Below are 20,968 nucleotides of genomic sequence, written 5' to 3' on the forward strand. Positions count from 1 at the left end.
AGGCAGATCAAAGCTTACAAAAATAATCATCCAGAACTTGAAATTTAAAATACTAATAGATTTAATCTGCTATTATTTTTATAGTTACAGTATGACTTTTTATATCCTCGCATTTATTTAAGCAGCAAGATGAAACAGGAAGTCGGGCCTATACGGAATACGGAAAATCCGTACTACTTGGCAGCTTGTGTCTATAGGGGCACAAGAGGTGTCAGTTGCTTTTGGCATCTTTACTTTAAATTAAATCTGCATGAATACACAACATCCGAACAAATCAAGAGGTTAGTTAGTGGTCTTGCTCAGACAGCCAAGGAGGTGTCATCATATTTATCAGCAATATAGCGAAACCTTAATACATCATCACAGCAAGACCTTCTGGAATTGGGTATTGGTGTCAAAAGTAAAATGCTTCCAAGTTCACAAAGCATTCATTGCATTACAACAATCTTTTTCCAACTGGATTGTTAGAAACTACAATGTTTTCATACAAGTCCAAAGGAAAAAAGATTAATATTAATATATTCAGACCAAGTTATAAAACTTTATCAACATACAAAACAATTAAATTTTGAATTCGGTGACAAACCACAAAAACTATTAGCGCGTCAACTTCGCAAATTGGATGGGGAAAAAACAATATACAAAATTAGAACAGACAAGGGAGAAACATTAACACTGCCTAAAGATATTAATGATAGATTTCTACAATACTACCAAAAATTGTATTCATCTAAAATAACAGAACAATCAACAGGAATGGAAACATTTTTACAGAATTGTAAGTTTGCGGGTCTAGATCAGAAAGAGAGAGAATTGCTAGGGGCTGAAATTACGATAAAAGACATCGAAGAGTCAATCAAATCCTTAAAAAACGGAAAGTCCGCAGGACCTGATGGTCTAAATTCTGAATTTTATAAAAAAAATTATGATTTGCTTTCACCACGCCTACAGACAATGTACAAATACGCTTATACTCAACAAAAACTCCCAGAAACTCTAAATGAATCTACAATCATACTTATACCAAAAACGGACAAGGATCTTGAAGACCCAGGTTCATACAGAGCTATAGCCCTCTTAAATACTGATCAGAAAATATTAACTAAGATTCTATCTAATAGATTGAGCTTAGTGATCAGCAAATTAATACATCCCGACCAAACAGGGTTTATCCCCAAACGGTATTCATTTTATAATCTGAGAAGATTATTTAATATTATATACTCCAATAGAATCCCTAATGCAGAGCTAGCAATTATCTCGTTAGATGCTGAAAAAGCATTTGACCAGGTAGAATGGCCATATTTATTTTCGGTGATGGAAACATTTCAACTAGGAGAGAAGTACTGTACATGGGTTAAATTGTTATATTCTAATCCAACAGCTAGAATATTAACAAACAAAATGTTATCAACTACATTTAATCTCTCTAGAGGCTGTAGACAAGGATGCTCACTATCCCCACTATTATTTGCTCTTGCAATCGAACCCCTAGCAGAAAGCGTTAGAAACCATCCAGGAATATTTGGATACAATACTAGAGACACAAGGAATAAAATCTCCTTATATGCAGATGATATACTAATATATATTACAAAATTAGAAACTAGTATTCCAAACCTATTAAATCTAATAACTCAATTTGGTCAGTTTTCGGGATATAGAATTAATTGGAATAAAAGCGAAATCATGCCAATAACAAAACTCAATTTACATACAATACAACAATCCCCTTTTAAAATAGTTAAAGATAAATTTAAATACTTAGGAATCTATGTAACTAAGACATATACCTCCTTATTTAAACTAAATTTCCCACCCTTACTGAATAAACTACATAAGAATATTCAATACTGGAAAACACTCCCCATTTCTATGCTTGGGAGAATTAATGCTATAAAAATGATTTTTTTACCGCAACTGCTGTACCTACTTCAATTAATTCCGATATATATCCCAAAAACTTTTTTCAAAAAAGTCGACTCCATTGTTACAAGTTTTGTCTGGGATTATAAGAATCATAGAATAAGTAAAAAACATTTATGTAAGTCAAAGATAAATGGAGGTTTGGCTTTGCCAAATTTCTTATTTTATTTTTGGGCAGTCCATATTAAAAACATGAATTTCTGGCTGGAAGAAATGGATCAACAACCAGATTGGTTAATGATGGAAAAGGAAGACTGTCTACCTTTTGAAATTGGACCGATCATATTTGCCCCCACAAAACTGCACAAAAAAACCTATAAAGAAAACCCCATAATACATAGTGGAATACGAATTTGGAAACAAATAAAAAAAGAATTAAAATTGAATAATATACCACTCTGCCTTCCCAGTGTAAATAATCCTTTATTCAAATCATCCTTTATGGACAAAGGTTTCACACAATGGAAAAATTATGGAATCAAAAATATAGGACATCTTTATGGGAAAGGTACTTTTCTTTCATTTCAAGAGTTACAACAGAATTATGGACTGCACTCAAATAATTTCTTCAGATATCTACAAATTAGAGATTATGTTAAATCTAATACACAAGTCTACAGGAATAGGGAATCAGAAATTCTTGATGAATGTTTGAACAAGCATCCTAATACTGAAAAACTAATAGCTTATATTTATAACACCCTACTAAACAACGAGGTACCACCGACCGAACCATATAGATACAAATGGGAAAATGAAATAGGTCACCCTATCACGAAAGATATGTGGGACGAAAGTTTACAACAAATACATCAATGTTCATTAAATGCCAGACATACTTTAATACAATTCAAGGTCTTACATAGACTACACTACTCTAAAATAAAACTAAATAGAATCTTCCCACAAATCTCTCCTATTTGTGATAAATGTCTACATCTAGAGGCTAATTTAACACATACGTTTGCAAACTGTATAAAACTTAAACATTTCTGGACTGATATTTTTGAAATAACTTCAGAAGTTATTAATACAAAACTGGACCCAGACACAAAATTAATAATACTTGGAATATCAGAACAAAGCTTAACACTCACAACAAACCAAAGAAATTTCCTCAACTATAGTATAATAACCTGAAAAAAATTAATATTAAAATTTTGGAAAGGCCCTACAACCCCCACAATTAAAATGTGGATTACGGAAACGTCGGAGACCCTATACTTAGAAAGAATTAGACTTGTCTTAATGGACAAACAAGATCTTTTCCATAAAATTTGGGCTCCATTCATTAACTATCTGAAGGGATAGATTGGCACAGCACGAGGACCCAACTGAAACTTGAACTCAGGAACAGATGAAAAGCTATACTTTATAACCTACGAACCTATCTCCATTGACGTATTACAGGTAACCCATTCCACCTCCCTTGTTTTTCTGTTGTGTTTTTTTTTCTTTTTTCTTTGTAACTTTCTACCCTCTCTTTCTCCCTCTTTCTATAAAAAATAAAAACACTAGAAGCAGAAGTAATTGATAATGGAAAATTTTAATAATGTATGACTGATGTATATGAAAAGTTTTTTTACTATAATATGTAACTACATTTTATAATATGTCTACTTCTAATAAATAAATGCCCCAAGTGGGACAGGCCCATAAAGTTGCCCCCCCCATTTCATTACTTACCACTCTTTCAATGATTGGATGCAGCAGAGTGTTGTAAGCTACCAACACTGATCGACTGTCTGAACAGAAGGTGGCGGCCAGGATAGGAACAGGTCTCACGTCATTTCCTTTCCCCGATGTTGCTATCTGCAAAGTGCAGGTCGGCATGAGAGGCTTTTTGCAGTATCTACAGAGTAAACAAAACCATCAGTTATGCATTAAAAAAAGATGAATATCATCTTTTTAGTTTAATTTATTATCATTGTTACGTGTACAGATGTATATTGAAAAGTTTTTTTTGTTGCCTGCAATCCAGTCAGCAGAAAGACTATACGTGGTTACAATCAAGCCGTCCACAGTGTACAGATACAGGATGAAGGGAATAACGTTTAGTGCAAGATAAAGTCTAGTAAAGTCTGATTAAAGGTAGTCCAAGGGTCTACAATGAGGTAGATGGAAGGTCAGCTGGTGGTAGGATGGTTCAGTTGCCTAATAGCACCAGGGAAGAAACTGTCCCTGAATCTGGAGGTGTGAGTTTCCACACTTCTGTACCTCTTGCTTGATTGTAGAGAGAAGAGGGAGTGACCGGAGTGTGAGGTCCTTGATTATGCTGGTGCCCTTGCCCAAAGATCCTATAGCAAGCAAGATAGATCGCTCGACGAAAAAGACGTAGTACGGTCATGGGCAGATTCATGGGTCATTTTCGGCCCCATTTCCGTAACCGGCTTCCGTCTCCGCACCAAAGATCCCATAGCGGAGCAAAGATAATAGTGCGGAGACGGAAGCCGGTTACGGAAACATCCTCGTAAAAATAAATAGTTATTTGGGAAAAATCTTCTCCTCATTTTCAGAATTATAATTTATTAACACAAACTGTTCCCCCGCAACGCTGATTACAGTGCGAGTCGGGTCACTGACATGGATGAAAAAAAGGCCCACGTTCCGCTCCGTTGCGTACTACATGTCAGCCCATTGCATTTAGAAGGAGTGGTCTATCTTGCTTGCTATAGGATCTTTGCCCTTGCCAAGGCAGTGTGAAGTGTAGATGGAGTCGATGGAAGGGAGGTTGGTTCGCATGATGGTCTGGGCTACGAGCAGGCAGCTCCAATGTACATGTTTGGGATTATCCTTGAGAGGAGCTTCCCTTGCCCCACCCAAGGGTGCCCTGGTGCTCTCAAAGAATGCCCATTTCAGACAAGAAGCCCCACTCACACAACATGCAGAGTGGGCAATAGGAGATCAATATTATATTAAAAACATACATATACCCACACACACTAGAAAGGGCTCTTCATTTCCGTCAACCAATCTGAAATGGGGACATTTACGCATTTCAGAATCAACATTTCTTTGATTACTAAGGATCACATTTACTGCTTTAATATACTCTGATTATCGCGGGTACAGTAAGTTGTATAGGAGTAGATCCAATTCTTACCCATTTAAGATTTGTTCGAACAAGTGCATTTGTCCATCCCGGCAAACAACCGCCAACTTCACCGGCTGAAGGACAAGATTACAAATTACTTCCTGGTTTATGTAATTAACTTACAATAAAACAGAGCAGTGCAGCACAGGTACAGGCCCTTTGGCCCACGATGTGTGCGCTGAACATGACGCCAAGATAAACTAATCTCATCTGCCCACACAGGATCCATATGCCGCCTATTTCCTGCATATCCATGTGCCCATCTAAAAACCTCCACGCTGCGGGTATATCTGCCTACACCACCATCTCTGGCAGCTCGATCCAGGCACCCACCACACTGTGTAAAAGGAAACTACTCCATTTTCAAATATTTAAGTTTAAGAAAGAACTGCAGATGCTGGAAAAATCGAAGGTAGACAAAACGCTGGAGGAACTCAGCGGGTGACGCAGCATCGATGGGGAGAAGGAATGTGTGAAGTTTCGGGTATTGACCCGAAACATCACCCATTCCTTCTCTCCATAGATGCTGCCTCACCCGCTGAGTTCCTCCAGCGTTTTTGTCTACCTTCATTTTCAAATATTATTTCTTCAGCACCTTTTGAGAGAAAGGTGTCATCTTGACCTCCAACCACATTATACTTTATTCACTTTGCAGAGAGGTAGACAATTCCACACAGCACTGAATCAAAATTTGCACAAGTGTTTAGTGCCACCACAGTGTAGCGGAAGAGAAGAAAGGGAATGGGGTGTTAATAACAAAGGAGTGCTTTTCTCTGGTTCGTGATTCACTGTTGTTGGAGCTGCACTAACCTAGGTAAGTGGGGAAATGTTCCATCAAACCCCTGAACTGCACTGTGGACAGTGGAATGGTTTTGGCGACTCCAGTATGGAAGGAGAAATGGCTTCTGTGTAAAACATTCAAGAAGCCGTCTTGTTTCTTGATGGTAGTTACAATCAAATTGTCAAAACACCTTTTTGTTTGACAAGTTACTGAATTGTGTTATCTCTACAAGCTATTAACTGTTTCAAATGAGGGTAAAGAATATTCTTGTAATCAAATTTAGGGGCAGCACGGTGTCGCAGCGGTTGAGTTGCTGCCTTACATGGTTCGATCCTGACTACGGGTGTTGCCTGTACGTAGTCTGTGCATTCTCGTCGTGACCGCGTGGGTTTCCCCGTGTGCTACGGTTTCCTCCCACATTCCAACGACGTGCTGGTTTGTAGGTTAATTAGCTTGGGAACAGATTGTAAATTGCCACTAGCGTAGGATAGTGCTCGTGTACGGGGATCGCTGGTCGGCTCGCACTCGTGGGCTGGAGGGCCTATTTCCACGCTGCATCTCTAAAGTAAATTAAACTAAATGAACAAGCTGTCCTTTAAAGCTTTTAGTCTGAGGTCTGCAACCAGAGACTATGATATTCTGTAAAATCCATAGCATATCCTTGTTATTTTCAAAACCAATTTGAGATTCACAAACTTCACAAATTAAAACCAATGCTCATCTGAGATTGTCCACGTACATCTTCTCTATCACCTGAAGTGGCCAGGTCCACATACACAGGCTCATCTGCCAGTATGAAGGACAGCACTGCATTCTTATCCTTCTTATCGGATCGCACTTGCCTGTTGAACAATAGCAACAAGTTATCAAATGTAGAAACAAGAAACTGCAGATGCTTGCTTTCAAAACAAAAGCGTCGAGTAACTCAGCGGTGAGGTGACACCTCTGGAGAACATGGATAGGTGACCCTTGTTCAGGCTGATTGTGGTTGGGGTGGGAAGAAAGCTGGAAGTGGAAGGGCAGGACAAAGCCTGGCAAGTAATAGGATCCAGAGGGGGAAAGGTGTTTGATCGGCAAATGGTTGGACTAAGGCCATAGATAAAATGGCAGGTGAGACAAAAGGATTGAAGAGTTGTGAAGCTAGAGGAAGGAATGTAGGTGGAAGGGGAGAGAAGAAGAAGGTGCTCATCCAGGTGGGACACAGAGGGTAGAAGGAGGGGGTTTGGTGGTTACCTAAACTTGGAGAATTCAATGTTCATACTGTTCAGCTGGAAAATGTGCAGGGAAGATTTACGAGGATGTTACCAGGACTCGAGGATCTGAGCTATAGGGAGATGTTGAGCAGGATGGGACTCTATTCCTTGGAGCGCAGGAGGATGGGTGATCTTATAGAGGTGTGTAAAATCATGAGGGGAATAGATCGGGTAGATGCCTAGAGTAGGTGAATCGAGGGCCAGAGGTCATAGGTTTAAGGTGAAGGGGGAAATGATTTGATGGTAATCTGGGGGATAACTATTTCACACAAAGGATGGTGGGTATGTGGAACAAGCTGCCAGAGGAGGTTGTTGAGGCTGGGACTATCCCAACGTTTACGAAACAAAAAGGTACATGGATCGGACAGGTTTGGAGGGATATGGACCAAATGTGGGCAGGTGGGATTAGTTAGTTGGTGTGGGCAAGTTGGACCGAAGGGCCTGATTCCACACTGTGTGACTCTCTGTTGGGCCGGGCGTAGGCTTACGCAAGTGGAATACCAGGTGCTGTTCCTCCATTTAACATGTGGACTCACTGGCAATGGGGGTGGCCTAGGACAGAAAGATCAGCATGGCAGTGGGAAGAGGAGTTTAATTAGTTGGTAACCAAGAGATCTAGTCATCCTTGGTCCGAACACAACTGTTTGGCGAAACAGTGGATATTTCAAGAGGTTGGAAAGAGCAGCATCATTACCCTCTAGTGAGCATGCAAAAAAACAAAATGGACACGTGTCTCACCAAACATTAAGAAGTCGATCATGCACAGCTCCTGAGAGGAAATACAGGCCAGTTATTCCGTCAGATGGCTGGCTGTCGTTAGGTGGTCGTATTGTTACAAATGTAAGTGACGATACTGCTGTTGCATGACCTGTAAACTTCTGCAGGCAGAACATAAGGAAATCAATTACACTCGGTCTGTTTTGTTAAACATTCACCACTAGGTATCTTGATAAAACCATACCAACTTATTTCAACCTAAATGCAGCTGCCATCTCCCTACCCATTCCAGTTATTCTGTTAATTCCACTTCCTGCCTTATCCTCCCCAATACAAACACCACAATGCAGGCAGAAGCAATTGGGTTAGCTGTGCAGGCCTAGTCACAATTTCACACATCTCACCACTTGAAATTAAACAGTCATGACATGATGTAACCTCAGGTTACATTAAACTTTAGAGACAGCGCGGAAACAAGTCCTTCGGCCCACCGATTCCACGCTAACTAGCAATATCCTGCACACACTAGGGACAATTTATAATTTTACCAAAGCCAATTAACCTACAAACCTGTACGCCTTTGGAGTGTGCGATGAACTAGAACATCTGGAGAAAACCCACACCGTCACAGGGAGGACGAACAAACTCCATACAGACAGCACCCGTAGTCAGGATCGAACCCGGGACCCTGGTGCTGTGAGGCAAGTAACTCTACCGCTGCGCCACCGTGCCACCCAATCCTATTTATTAATCAATCCTATCTACCCCCTAAACTAAACAATCTTGCACAAAGCATTTGAACTGTAGGTGATCAACTGAAATGCAAACTTTAAGAGGAAGAGAGGACAGTTCACTCGTGTGTCAGCAACTCTACCGCTGTGCCACCCATTTGTACATTATGGTTACAAATCTCCAACTAGCCATTCTGTTATAAATTTCTAAAGCCTTCAGAGATTTCTTTCCTCCCAATGTAACACTAAAATGAACCCTAGGAAAATCTTTCGATGTTTAGAACAGAATGGCCGGTCATGATGGAATCAGTAAAAACTCCCGCACGAAAGGACATTTGGCTGCAAGTCTCCATTGTGGACTTCATGCTCCACCACAAATCCATGGTGATTACACTAGTTCATTCCCTTCTCCAACCAAAGCCCACTCCTCACACACAAAAGCCATTCTGTTATTGTTCAAATAATTATCAACCAATTTTTCAATTGAACACTTCCTTCATTCTCCATCGAGGTCAGGCTACTCTTATGCATGGTACCAGGCAACTGAATCATCCTACCAACAACTAGAGAGCATTCCTGAAGTAATATCTACTTTATCAGAGACACTCGGACTATCTTTGATCGGACTTTACTGGACTTTATCTTATGCTAAACGTTATACCAGAACTGCCAAGTTTTGTCAGAGCATTTCAGTATTCTAGTACCTGAAAATCAGTATTTTTACAGTGCCATTTTGCTGAAAAAAAGTGTTTTTTAATATACGGTCATGCCCATGTAAGAGTACAAGAATGCATAACTTTGCTACCAATTGACATGTCTTCTACGCACCTTACTTGACAGTGCATTCATTGCCATCTCTTTGTGTACTGCTGTTTGAACGGCTGCTTTCCTGCTTTTAGCACCAGATGATGATGTAGAAGCCATTTTGGAAGCCTCCCTCTCCCTCCTCGCTCTCTCCCTCCCTCTCCTTCTCTCCATCCTTTTTTTCTCCTTCCCTCTCTTATTCCCACCCTCCCTCTCTCCTTCTCCCTCCCCGAACATTCTGTGACCCATAGCGCTATGTGTAAAGGCAATAGCGCTCCAGCTGGTAGGGCTATAATTAGAACCCATAGCGCTGTTCGTTTAAATTCCCACACGTTAAACTGACAGCGCTGTTTAAACCTGTAGAGGGGCAGGCAGATCAAAGCTTACAAAAATAATCATCCAGAACTTGAAATTTAAAATACTAATAGATTTAATCTGCTATTATTTTTATAGTTACAGTATGACTTTTTATATCCTCGCATTTTTTAAGCAGCAAGATGAAACAGGAAGTCGGGCCTATACGGAATACGGAAAATCCGTACTACTTGGCAGCTTGTGTCTATAGGGGCACAAGAGGTGTCAGTTTAACGCTTTTGGCATCTTTACTTTAAATTAAATCTGCACGAATACACAACATCCGAACAAATCAAGAGGTTAGTTAGTGGTCTTGCTCAGACAGCCAAGGAGGTGTCATCATATTTATCAGCAATATAGCGAAACCTTAATACATCATCACAGCAAGACCTTCTGGAATTGGGTATTGGTGTCAAAAGTTAAATGCTTCCAAGTTCACAAAGCATTCATTGCATTACAACAATCTTTTTCCAACTGGATTGTTAGAAACTACAATGTTTTCATACAAGTCCAAAGGAAAAAAGATTAATATTTGAAACAAAGGAAAATATATGGGTTTGCAGATAGAAACAAGAGCACTTGGATCTTTTGCTTATTCTTATAACTAACCAAAGGCAGATCAAAATGTCTAATTCTATGTGCTTCTTGTAGCAATGTTACAAAATTTTGAGATTTTAAAAATCAAGTCTGTAATTTATCCCATCAGATAAAGCATAAAAATAAGTTTAATTTGACACCTAATTCACTTTCATATCTCAAGTATTTAAAAAGTTATGGCCATTTTCATACTCGGAAATGAGCATCTTGTTCCCTATTGATTTTCTATGGACATAACAAAAAAGTTGTGATCGTGAACAGTCAAAAGCCCATAACTTTCTTAAAAATTAAGAGAACTGAATGAAATTTTCAGTTATCATAGATTGAAGCATTCTGAAACAAATATAAAATAATCTTACTTGGATGACCTGAAATTAAAGCATATACTTAGTTAGTTACCTAATTGTAGCTAATTTCAGACTTCAATTACTAGATCTAAACATCTATCCATTTCTTAATAAATGATTAACATTTTTAAATAGCCTAAATGTCCAAATAATATTCACAAATAAATCACAATAAAACATGATTTTTAAATCTCATTTACATTAATTTATAGGCCAAATGGAAGGAATTCAGTGTTCAATTGCTGTAAATAAATGCCCATTTAAATCAGCTTTCCAGTGGGTCCCTGTGGAACGCGCTGGTTTAGAACGTTCACATTGCGGTAGATTTGTGCCCTCAAATGCCCAGAAAAATACTGCGCAATATAATGGGGCCAAAATGAGCTACTCGCAATAGTAAACTTTGTATAACGGGATCTTTAGAAGCCCTTTTTAATGTAAAAATATACAACCTTCCTTCAGTTGTCTGCTTTATGAGACCCTGCGGTTGCTGGCGGTCGCGGGTTTAGAGATTGATTTTTAAACTACTATAACTATTATTCAAGGCCTTTAAACCTAATAATAGCTTTTGCGACGGGGTCTTCCAGCGATTTTTCGTTAATAATTAACTAGGCTGAACATCTTCGATTTGAACAGCCTAGAGAAAATCGCGTTTTAAACCCGCCCCCTCTAAACGGCGCCAAAATCGCGCACACCCGTAGCGGCAGATTTTCAAAGACGCTTCAGGTAGGCTTTGCAACATACCTACTTCTTGCAGATTAGATATGTTCCATAGTTTAATAACTTTACTTAACATATAACATTTTTCTAAACACACCAGACCATTACAGACATTGCACTCATTTTCAAAAGAAAACAGAATTTGCAGCACAATGTAATGTGATCAGCACAATAAGATCAGCAAGTACTCACCCTGTATACTTCTTTGGTCTCCAGGTTCCATAGCGTGATACCACAGCCTGCTGATAACAACATCTTTCCATCGGGGCTCAGGCATAGGTGACTGATGCTGCCTTTCTCTGCTTTCCATTTGCTGATTTGGGAGGTGGGGTGAGTTATTAAAAAAAATTAAAAATTAACAATTATTGGAGTGGTAACAAACATCGCAATACAACCCCAAATGATCAAAGTCGCACAGCTCAATATCTAACGACAAACAGTTGGGCAGCTAAAGAGGGTTGGATGGAAAGAGCGGCGGGAAACTATGAGAAATCATCAGTACAGCGACAAAAAATAAAAGCAACGTCCAAAATGAAAACTTGGGTGCAAACCAGGTATTTTTAAGGCGGAGATTGACAGATTCTTGATTAGTGAAGGTGTCAAGTTGTTATGGGGAGAAGGCAGGAGAATGGGGTTGAGAGGGAAAGGTAGATCAGCCATGATCGAGTAGACTGGATGGACCGAATTCATGACTCAGGAATTTCACAGTGGCTTCACTCAAACTCACACATGGCCGTCTATAGACTCTACAACCTGCTAACAGAATAGGAATAATGCAATCCCCACAATTTATAGGTAGAGTGCAGGGAAAAAGATTAAGTAAATCCTCAATTTAACTCTCATGGTCAAGAAATATTCCAAAATAAAAACTCTGGAAATACAAAGGAAAAAGCCACCTATTCTTCTCCAGAGACACTGTCTGACCCACTGAGTTACTCCAGCTTTTTGTGTCTATCTGGGAAAACACTGAATTGGCTTGCTCAGACCATCCACTTGCAAAGCTATCTGCAAGGTGGGATTAGGTCCAAGGTACACCCGAAACCTCACCTATCCACGTTTTCCAGAGATGCTGCCTGACCTGTGGAGTTACACCACCATTTTGTTGTCTATCTTGGTATCTGCAGTTCCTTTTTATTACAAGGAATACTATTTTGTTACAATATCAATAATTTGCATGCAGATACATGATATATTCTATAGTTGGGATTTATTGGTCTAAATAAATGTCCAATCTCACACTAACAAGTAATGCTTTAGGGGAGGCAGATTGCAAAATACTACTCGGGTTATATCATCTTTTCCAAAAGAGATTTAGTTCGATATTATAAGATACATTATAGATTTTTTTAAGCTCTTTGTTTAAAGTACTTAACCTCACCTCCCCAATAAGACAATTTTAGTGACTTAAAACTTGAGAGAATTTGTCCTTTTTTTTTGTTCCTTCCTTGGTCTAGCTGCCTCAGGAAGTTAAACTTAAAAAAAATCTCAAATAACACAGGGCGGCAGCAGTGGTTGAGTTGCTACCTTGCAGTGTCAGAGACCCAGGGCTTGTAGGTTAATTGGCTTCTGTAAATTGCCCCTAGTGCGTAGGGTAGAACTAGTGTACGGGGTGTTTGCTGGTCGACATGGACACGTGAGCCGTGCCCTATCTCTAAATAAAATTGGTCTAAAACTGACACTCCTATCCCTCCAAATTAGAGCAAAACTACCCCAACCTAGAATATCAAGGTAGACCCAGTAAATATAGCCTGTTCCCTGGAATCCTTTCCAAATATTTCTTCAAACAGCTTCTTTTCACAATCAATGTCACCAAAGACAATAGGTGCAGGAGTAGGCCATTCGGCCCTTCGAACCATGTGATCATGGCTGATATCCCATATCCCCTATTTCTAAGAGCCCTATCTAGCTCTCACTTGAAAGCATTCAGAGAACCTGCCTCTGAGGCAGAGAATTCCACAGACTCACCACTCTCTGTGAGAAAAAGTGGAAGAAAAAAGGCTAAGGTTCAAAAGATGACAGCGCCCTCTAACACACGGGAGAAGGAAAACATTTGAACGTTGCATTGTCGTAGGTTTTGGGGCAGTAAACAAGGAGCTATTTGGTTCAAGAATCTTAACAGGAAACAAGAAAGTCCTTTCATTCTATACTTATCTCACCAGTGTAATAATAGGTATTTTTTTTATTGCAGAGGGACGAGGGTGAACGAGAGGCACCAGAGAGAAAGACAATTCTGTATTCCAGACACATGCATAAACAAGGTCAATGGTCAACAGTTCACATGCATAGTTCCCAGCTTCCTTGTTTTGTTAAATTACTCGAGACCAAAGTCAAGGTGTTAGTCAGCTTGCTCAGACAGCCAAGGAGGTATCGTCATATTTATCAGCCATACAGCGAAACCTTAAGACATCATCACTGCAAGTCCTTCTGGAAATCTGCATTAAATCTGCATAGCCCAATTTTTTTTAAATTCTCACTGAATTACAAGATCAAAACTTCAAGAAACCTCTCCACCTCACCAAGAAGCAAGAACTTCACAAACACGCATCCTTCCAGCACCAAAGTATAGCACAACAAACTCCATAGACAACACTATTTTAGAAAGCCTGAAGTGGTACAGTAACCCCTGTAATGTTAGCGCTCAATTGCAGTTTTATACTAACGAGAAAATTGTAATGTTCCTAGTTAAGTTTCCACCTCTCAAAATATTGTTCAAATATTAAAAACACATGTTAAATGATCAGAAATGACAGTCAGAACCTTTCTTCCCCAGAGTGAAAATAGCAAATACTGGAGGGCATTTAAGGTGAGAGGGGCAAAGTTTAAAGGGAATGTGAAGGGCACGTTTTGTATTACGCAGAGGCAGGTGGGTGCTTGGAATGGGCTGCCAGAGGTAGTGGTGGAGGTAGATAGAATAGTGGCATTTAAAAGACTTTTGGATAGGCACATGGAAATGCAGGGAATGGAGGGATAGGTGCAAACAAATAAAAATTGGTTTTGGCATCATGTATGGCACCGACATCAAAGGGCCTGCTTTTGTGTTGTACTGTTCTAAGGTATACACAGACAACATTCATTAAGTAAACAGACTCAATACATGCAAAAATAATGGCCAGATCCTCAGGGACATTTTAAACTAAACATCTGAGGAAAAAATATCAGTGTACTCAATATAAATTAGGATGGAATTGCAGTAACTAATTTATAAAGCTATCAAGTCTAGTCCACAATTTATAACCATTCAAATCTCTGCGACAAAAATGTGCATTTAGAATATTAAATCTATTTAAAATGAAAATGGGAAGATACTTTTATTAATGGCAAGCAATGAACAATTTTAATACAGACCAAAAACCAAATCCAGATATTGAAACATTTATTTTACTCCTAAACTATTTTCTGTTATACTGTAAAACCAAGTTCCTCCTCAAACAACTCCCTTAGGCCCACAGCTAGTGGGTTACCTCGGAGAAGGATCTAAGAATATATCGGAGAACACACTGGACGGCACAGTGGCTCAGCGGGTAGAGCAGCTGCCTCACAGCGCCAGAGAACGTGGTTGCATCATGACCTCGGGTGCCGTCTGAGTGGAATTTGCACGTTTTCCCGGTGACCGCACAGGGTCTCCTCCCTGTGCAGGTTAATTGCCCCCAGTGTGTAGTGAGTGGATGTGAAAATGGGATAACATAGAACTAGTGTGAACGATGGTCAGCATGGACTCAGTGGGCCGAAGATCCGGTTTCCATGCTGCATCTCTAAATCAATCAACACACTTACCACTTGGTGTGGTCAGGTACACTACAGATCCATTCATTTGATTTACTTCTGGGAGTAGTTCACACCTCTTCCCTGGCAACTCTGTTAACTGTCCCAGTCTGAAGGAGGTCCCGACCCAAAACATCACCTATTCATGTTCTCCAAAGATGCAGCCTGACCCCCTGAGTTACCCAGAAGTAATATGTGGATTCTGCTGTGATTTGAATTTGTCAAAGCAATTAAAGAAAGACTTTGCAAGTATGACACTTGTTGAAGGATATTTAGTAGTCCAAGCATTCGGGTGGCGTGTACCAATTGTCTAATGCTCCCTCAATCATCGCAGCAGGAAACTACAACAAGCACAATGCAGCAAGACAACCAAGGCTCCATACAATGTCATCTTAGACCTACTGTACCAAATATAAGAGCAAAGGCAAATTGTGTCTGAGCAGTTGGGAGGGAAAAGAACAAAATATGGAGAGAAGCAGGGTTAGAAAATACTAGATCTAGAAAGACCACATCACTGACCATTTCACCTTCCCCGTTGGCACGCTCCATTCCACTATATGCTTGTCATCTGAGCAGCTGTAGAGACAATCATTTTCTTGATGCCACCGTACACAGTTTACTTTACCGTTATGTCCATCACTCTGAAAATATTAACAGCAGACAAAAAAATTGGATAAAAGCGAAAAGACAATACATGACTACAATCAAACCAACCACAGTACACAGATTTAAATAATGTAAATAACGTTTAGTACAAGATAAAGTCCAGTAAAGTCTGATCAAAAGTAGCCCGAGGGCCTCCAATGAGGTACAGTGCCCTCCATTATGTTTAGGACAAAGACCCATCATTTATTCTTTTAAGAAGGGTTGACCCGAAACGCTGCCTATTTCCTTCGCTCCATAGATGCTGCCTCACACACTGAGTTTTCCCACATTTTTGTCGACCTTCGATCTTCCAGCATCTGCAGTTCCTTCTTAAACATTTATTTATTTGCCTTTGTTCTCCACAATTTGAGTTTCATTATAGAAAATCACATGTGGTTAAAGTGCACACTGTCAGAATTTAATAAAAGCCATTTTTCACATTTTGGTTTCACCATGTAGAAATTACAGCAGTGTTTATACATAGTCCCCCCATTTCAGGGCACCATAATGTTTGGGACACAGCAATGTCATGTGAATGAAAATAGTCATGTTTATTATTTTGTTGCATATCCTTTGCATGCAATGACTGCTTGAAATCTGCAATTCATGGACATCACCAGTTGCTGGGTGTCTTCTCTGGTGATGCTCTGCCAGGCCTGTATTGCAGTCATCTTTAGCTTATGCTTGTTTTGGGGGCTAGTCCACTTCAGTTTTCTATTCAGCATATAAAAGGCATGCTCAATTGAGTTCAGACCGGGTGATTGACTTGGCCATTCAAGAATTTACCATTTTTTAGCTTTGAAAAACTCCTTTGTTGCTTTGGCAGTATGTTTGGGATCATTGTCTTGCTGTAGAATGAACTGCCGGCCATTGAGTTTTGAGGCATTTGTTTGAACTTGAGCAGATAGGATGTGTCTATACACTTCAGATTTAATTATACTACTACCATCAGAAGTTGTATTATCAATAAGTGAGCCAGTACCTTCAGCAGCCATACATGCCCAGGCCATAACACCCCCACCACTGTGTTTCACAGATGACGTGGTATGCGTTGGATCTTGGGCAGTTCCTTCTCTCCTCCATACTTTGTTCTTGCCATCACTCTCATATGTTAATCTTCGTCTCATCTGTCCACAAGACCTTTTTCCAGAACAGTGGTTGCTCTTTTAAGTACTTCTTGGCAAACTGTAACCTGGCCATCCTATTTTTGCAGCTAACCAGTGGTTTGCATCTTGCAGTGTAGCCTCTGTATTTCTGTTCATGAAGTCTTCTGTGGACAGTGGTCATTGACAAATCCACACCTGACTCCTGAATAGTGTTTCTGATCTGTCAGACAGGTGTTTGGCTATTTTTCTTTATTATAGAAAATTCTTCTGTTATCAGCTGTGGAGATCTTCCTTGGCCTGCCTGTCCCTTTGCGGTTTGTAAGCTCACCAGTGCTCTCTTTCTTCTTAATGATGTTCTAAACAGTTGATTTTGGTAAGCCTAAGGTTTGGCTGATGTCTCGAAGAGTTTTATTCTTGTTTCTCAGTCTCATAATGGCTTTTTTGACTTTCATTGGCACAACTTTGGTCCTCATGTTGATAAACAGCAATAAAAGTTTCCAAAGGTGATGGAAAGACTGGAGGAAAGACTAGGCACTGAGAGCTCTCTTATACCTGCATTTAGGAGGCAATTAAACACACCTGAGCAATTACAAACACCTGTGAAGCCATGTGTCCCATCATGGTGCCCTGAAACGGGGGGGGGGGGGGGGGGGGCCGACGACACCTATGTATAAACACAGCTGTAATTTCTACATGGTGAAACCAAAATGTATAAAATACCCTTTAATAAAATCTGACAATGCGCACTTTAACCACATGTGATTTTTTTCGATTACTAATCTCAAATTGGGGCGTACAGAAGCGAATAAATAAACGACAGGTCTTTGTCCCAAACGTTATGGAGGTCATTGTATATAGCAGCCCAGGACTGCTCTATAGTTGTTGGTAGGATGGTTCAGTTACTCAACAACAGCTGGGAAGAAACTGTTCCTGAATCTGGAGTATTGTGCTTTTACACTTCTATGCCTTTTGCCCGATGGGAGAGGGGAGAAGAGGGAGCGGGTCGCCGTGCCGAGGTGTAAATGGAGCAATGAACCAGATAATTCAACCTTTAGGCAATGCTAGGAATAAGATCAAAATGGCAAAAAACTTGCAAGAAATCAGTGGAAGATGTAGGTAGACAGGCTAGTAGACAGGCTATAGGTTGAAAAAATATTTCAAATGAGTGCCTTATTTTCTTGACTTTTTAAAATAGGGGCATAATTCAAAAAGGGGCAGTACAGCAGTGCAGCTGGTACAGTGGCTGTCTCACAGCACCAGGCTTCAATTGGGTGCTGTCAGTGTGGAGTTTGCACGTTCTCCCTGCGAATGTGCACGTTCTAGGAGATGCTCCAGTTTCCTCCCACATCCCAAAGACATGCAGGTTTGTTGGTTAATTGGCCTCTAAAATTGCCCCAAATATGCAGGAAGTGGATGGGAAAGTGGGATAATAAAACTGGTGTGAATGCTTTGGGCTGAAGGGCATTGTCCATGCACTGTCCCAAAACAAATATTTAAAAGTCAGGATTAATCCGTTCAAAATACTGGAGCATTTTCTATTCACCCAACTTTACTGGAGCAGGCACATTACAGGTCGAAATAATTTGTGAACAAAAGCAAGAGAAGTCTGGTGGAAGGTTCAAGAGAGAAGATAAAATTAAGGTGATTGTCAAATTAACCAAAAGCTTAAAAGGATAAATTAAAACACACAGCAAGCAGTTAGCATCAGACATGCATTTGTCGGACAGAATTTTGGGAGGCAAATTCAATAGCCTTTCAACAGGGAAAGAAATCTAGAAAATAAAAAATGCAAGGTTACATGAAAGATATGGGGAAAGCAACCTACGTCTGTCTGATGAGGCAAGCTTTATTATTCTTGCCTCAGGTCTTGTATGCCGTTCCTTTGCACGATACAATACTAAATGGTCCACATTTCAATAGCAGAGGCAACAAAGACTGTGGGAAGGAACTGCAGATGCTGGTTTAAACCGTAGACACAAAAAGCTGGAGTAACTCAGGCAGCATCTCCGGAGAGAAGAAATAGGTAACATTTCGGGACAATCTGAAGAAGGATCTCGACCCGAAGAGTCACACATTCCTCCTCTCCAGAGATGCTGAGTTACTCCAGCATTTTGTGTCTATCTTTAAGACAATGGTTAACAGGCTCCCAATACTTGCAGAGCAGTATTGATTAATGCAGTTCAGTCATAAAAGTCGAAGTACATCAACTTGTGTTATTTTGTGCTAGCTTGGCAGGGGTTCCAGAAGAGACACACATTTGCACCGGGAATGCGAGGACTATGAATGAAAGATCAAAAGCCCAGGCAAGAAAATGAGTATTGGAGGAAAGGAGAGTGAGCAAATGAACAAGATCAAATAGCAGGGTGAAGGGTGTGAAAGGGTTGCCAGAAAATAACTGACTGGTTAGACAGGCTGAAGAGAATTTACTTTAGAGAAATGTCGGTTATTTGTAAAAGCAGAATACACGATAAATAGCATGCGATACAAAATAGTTTAGTTTATAGTCACGTGTGCTGAGGCACAGTTAAAAGGTTTTGTTGCGTGCTATCCAGTCAGTGGAAAGACAATACATGATTACATTCGTGCCCTTCAGTGTATAGACAGGTACATGATAACGGAATAACGTTTAGTGCAAGGTAGAGCCAGCAAAGTCCGATCAAGGGTAGTCCGAGGGTCACCAATGAGGTAGATAGTAGTGTAAATTTAGTTTTGTTTATTATTGTCACATGTCCCGAGCAGTGAAAAGCTTTTTGTTCTTGTAACGGGACAGATTAATCTTGGGGACAAAAGGTTATATTCATAATTTAGTTTATTTTTGTCATGTGTACCGAGATACAGTGAATAGCACGAAACACGATTCACATTATACCCTTTATCGTGTATCTGTACGCTGTGGATGGCTCGATTGTAATCGTGTATTGTCTTTCTGCTGACTGGTTAGTACGCAACATAAGCTTTTCACTGTACCTCGGTACACGTGGCAATAAACTAAACTCAGCTCATGCCTTGTTGTTGCGTGCCATCCCGTCAGCAGGAAAGCCATACATGATTACAATCAAGCCGCCCACAGTGTCTATATACAGGATAAAGGGATGATGTCTCGTGGAAGATGAACTCCTGTAGTTTTCTTAAAACAGCTTTGAAAGTAAAATTGAGTCTATATTTATATCTATTACACAGATTAAAATCGAACTTTTGGAAACCATCCAAAACGTTATTTCTAGCAGGTAAGAGATCACTTCTACAACTACCTTGAACTGTGGTGCTATGAACATGTGTAAAATGTTATTAACATGCCAAACTGTGTTGGGTGCATGGCCATAAACATTCTGTTCCCTTTATTACTTTTTTGTGACACATTCATATATTACCACAATTCAGACAATCCAACAGGTTTTTGCCAATTTAACATTATAAGCAATCTTACCAGCTTCCTCTGTAATTCTCCTTTTACTATACTGTATAACAAGATGCTGCCAACTGCTGTGCCAATAGCCAATAGATCCAATTCCTCATCAACATCCACTTTCTCCGATCTCCTCTTTTTTTTCTGAGGAACCTCCTAGAAAGAAGAGAAAATCCACATCTTTACTCAGTCATTTCATAACACCGTAGGAAAAAAAGATTTAGTGGTTGAAAATAAATGTCTGGCTTTACCAGAGACTGGGTTAAAGTCAAAATCAGAGCCTTGCTTCTAATTGTCCCAGTTTCAAGACGTTTTTTTCACGTGAAAAAAAAACCAGACTAAGTTGCAGCCTGTCCAGTGAAAGAATTCATGCCAACTATTCTATCAGGCATGTGTAAGTAGATATATAAATGAAGGACCAAGACAAAATGAGCATAGGATATAGGATAAATATAGGAAATAATTAAAGGAATTAAGGAAATGCCCAGCAAGTCAGGACACATCTGCATAAAAGTTACGATGAATGAATGAAACGTTATTGACATATGTACTTAGGTACAGTGAAGTGCCATGTTTTGCATACAACCTAGGCAGTACACAAGTGTCGCCGCCAACAAGTTACAAAAGTAGCAAACAGTCCTATCTACCGTACTGCCCACTGCTGCATGTGGCAGCCCCCCCCCCCCCCCCCCCCCCTTTGTTCTTGGCATCCCAACACGCCGGCTCCT

General features: G+C 39.9%; 1 protein-coding gene and 3 non-coding genes across 4 annotated transcripts in view; all 4 read right to left on the reverse strand.

The window, feature by feature from the left end:
• Window positions 1–20,968, reverse strand: part of wdr43 (WD repeat domain 43) — a 61,693-nt gene that overhangs the window by 30,728 nt on the left and 9,997 nt on the right. Inside the window, exons 2-8 of the mRNA XM_033020550.1 lie at window positions 20,262–20,396; window positions 15,603–15,724; window positions 11,514–11,634; window positions 7,793–7,932; window positions 6,541–6,643; window positions 5,030–5,094; window positions 3,613–3,778 (exon numbers count right to left, since the gene is read on the reverse strand). Coding sequence (XP_032876441.1) covers window positions 3,613–3,778; window positions 5,030–5,094; window positions 6,541–6,643; window positions 7,793–7,932; window positions 11,514–11,634; window positions 15,603–15,724; window positions 20,262–20,396 — 852 coding nt within the window. The remainder of the gene's footprint in view (window positions 1–3,612; window positions 3,779–5,029; window positions 5,095–6,540; window positions 6,644–7,792; window positions 7,933–11,513; window positions 11,635–15,602; window positions 15,725–20,261; window positions 20,397–20,968) is intronic.
• LOC116973888 lies at window positions 296–369 on the reverse strand. The gene has a single exon (XR_004412170.1). It is a non-coding gene; the product is annotated as a small nucleolar RNA SNORD53/SNORD92 (small nucleolar RNA).
• Window positions 9,974–10,047, reverse strand: LOC116973889. The gene has a single exon (XR_004412171.1). It is a non-coding gene; the product is annotated as a small nucleolar RNA SNORD53/SNORD92 (small nucleolar RNA).
• LOC116973890 lies at window positions 13,666–13,739 on the reverse strand. The gene has a single exon (XR_004412172.1). It is a non-coding gene; the product is annotated as a small nucleolar RNA SNORD53/SNORD92 (small nucleolar RNA).

Source organism: Amblyraja radiata, chromosome 5 (genome assembly GCF_010909765.2).
Source record: "Amblyraja radiata isolate CabotCenter1 chromosome 5, sAmbRad1.1.pri, whole genome shotgun sequence".
Lineage (NCBI taxonomy): Eukaryota > Metazoa > Chordata > Chondrichthyes > Rajiformes > Rajidae > Amblyraja > Amblyraja radiata.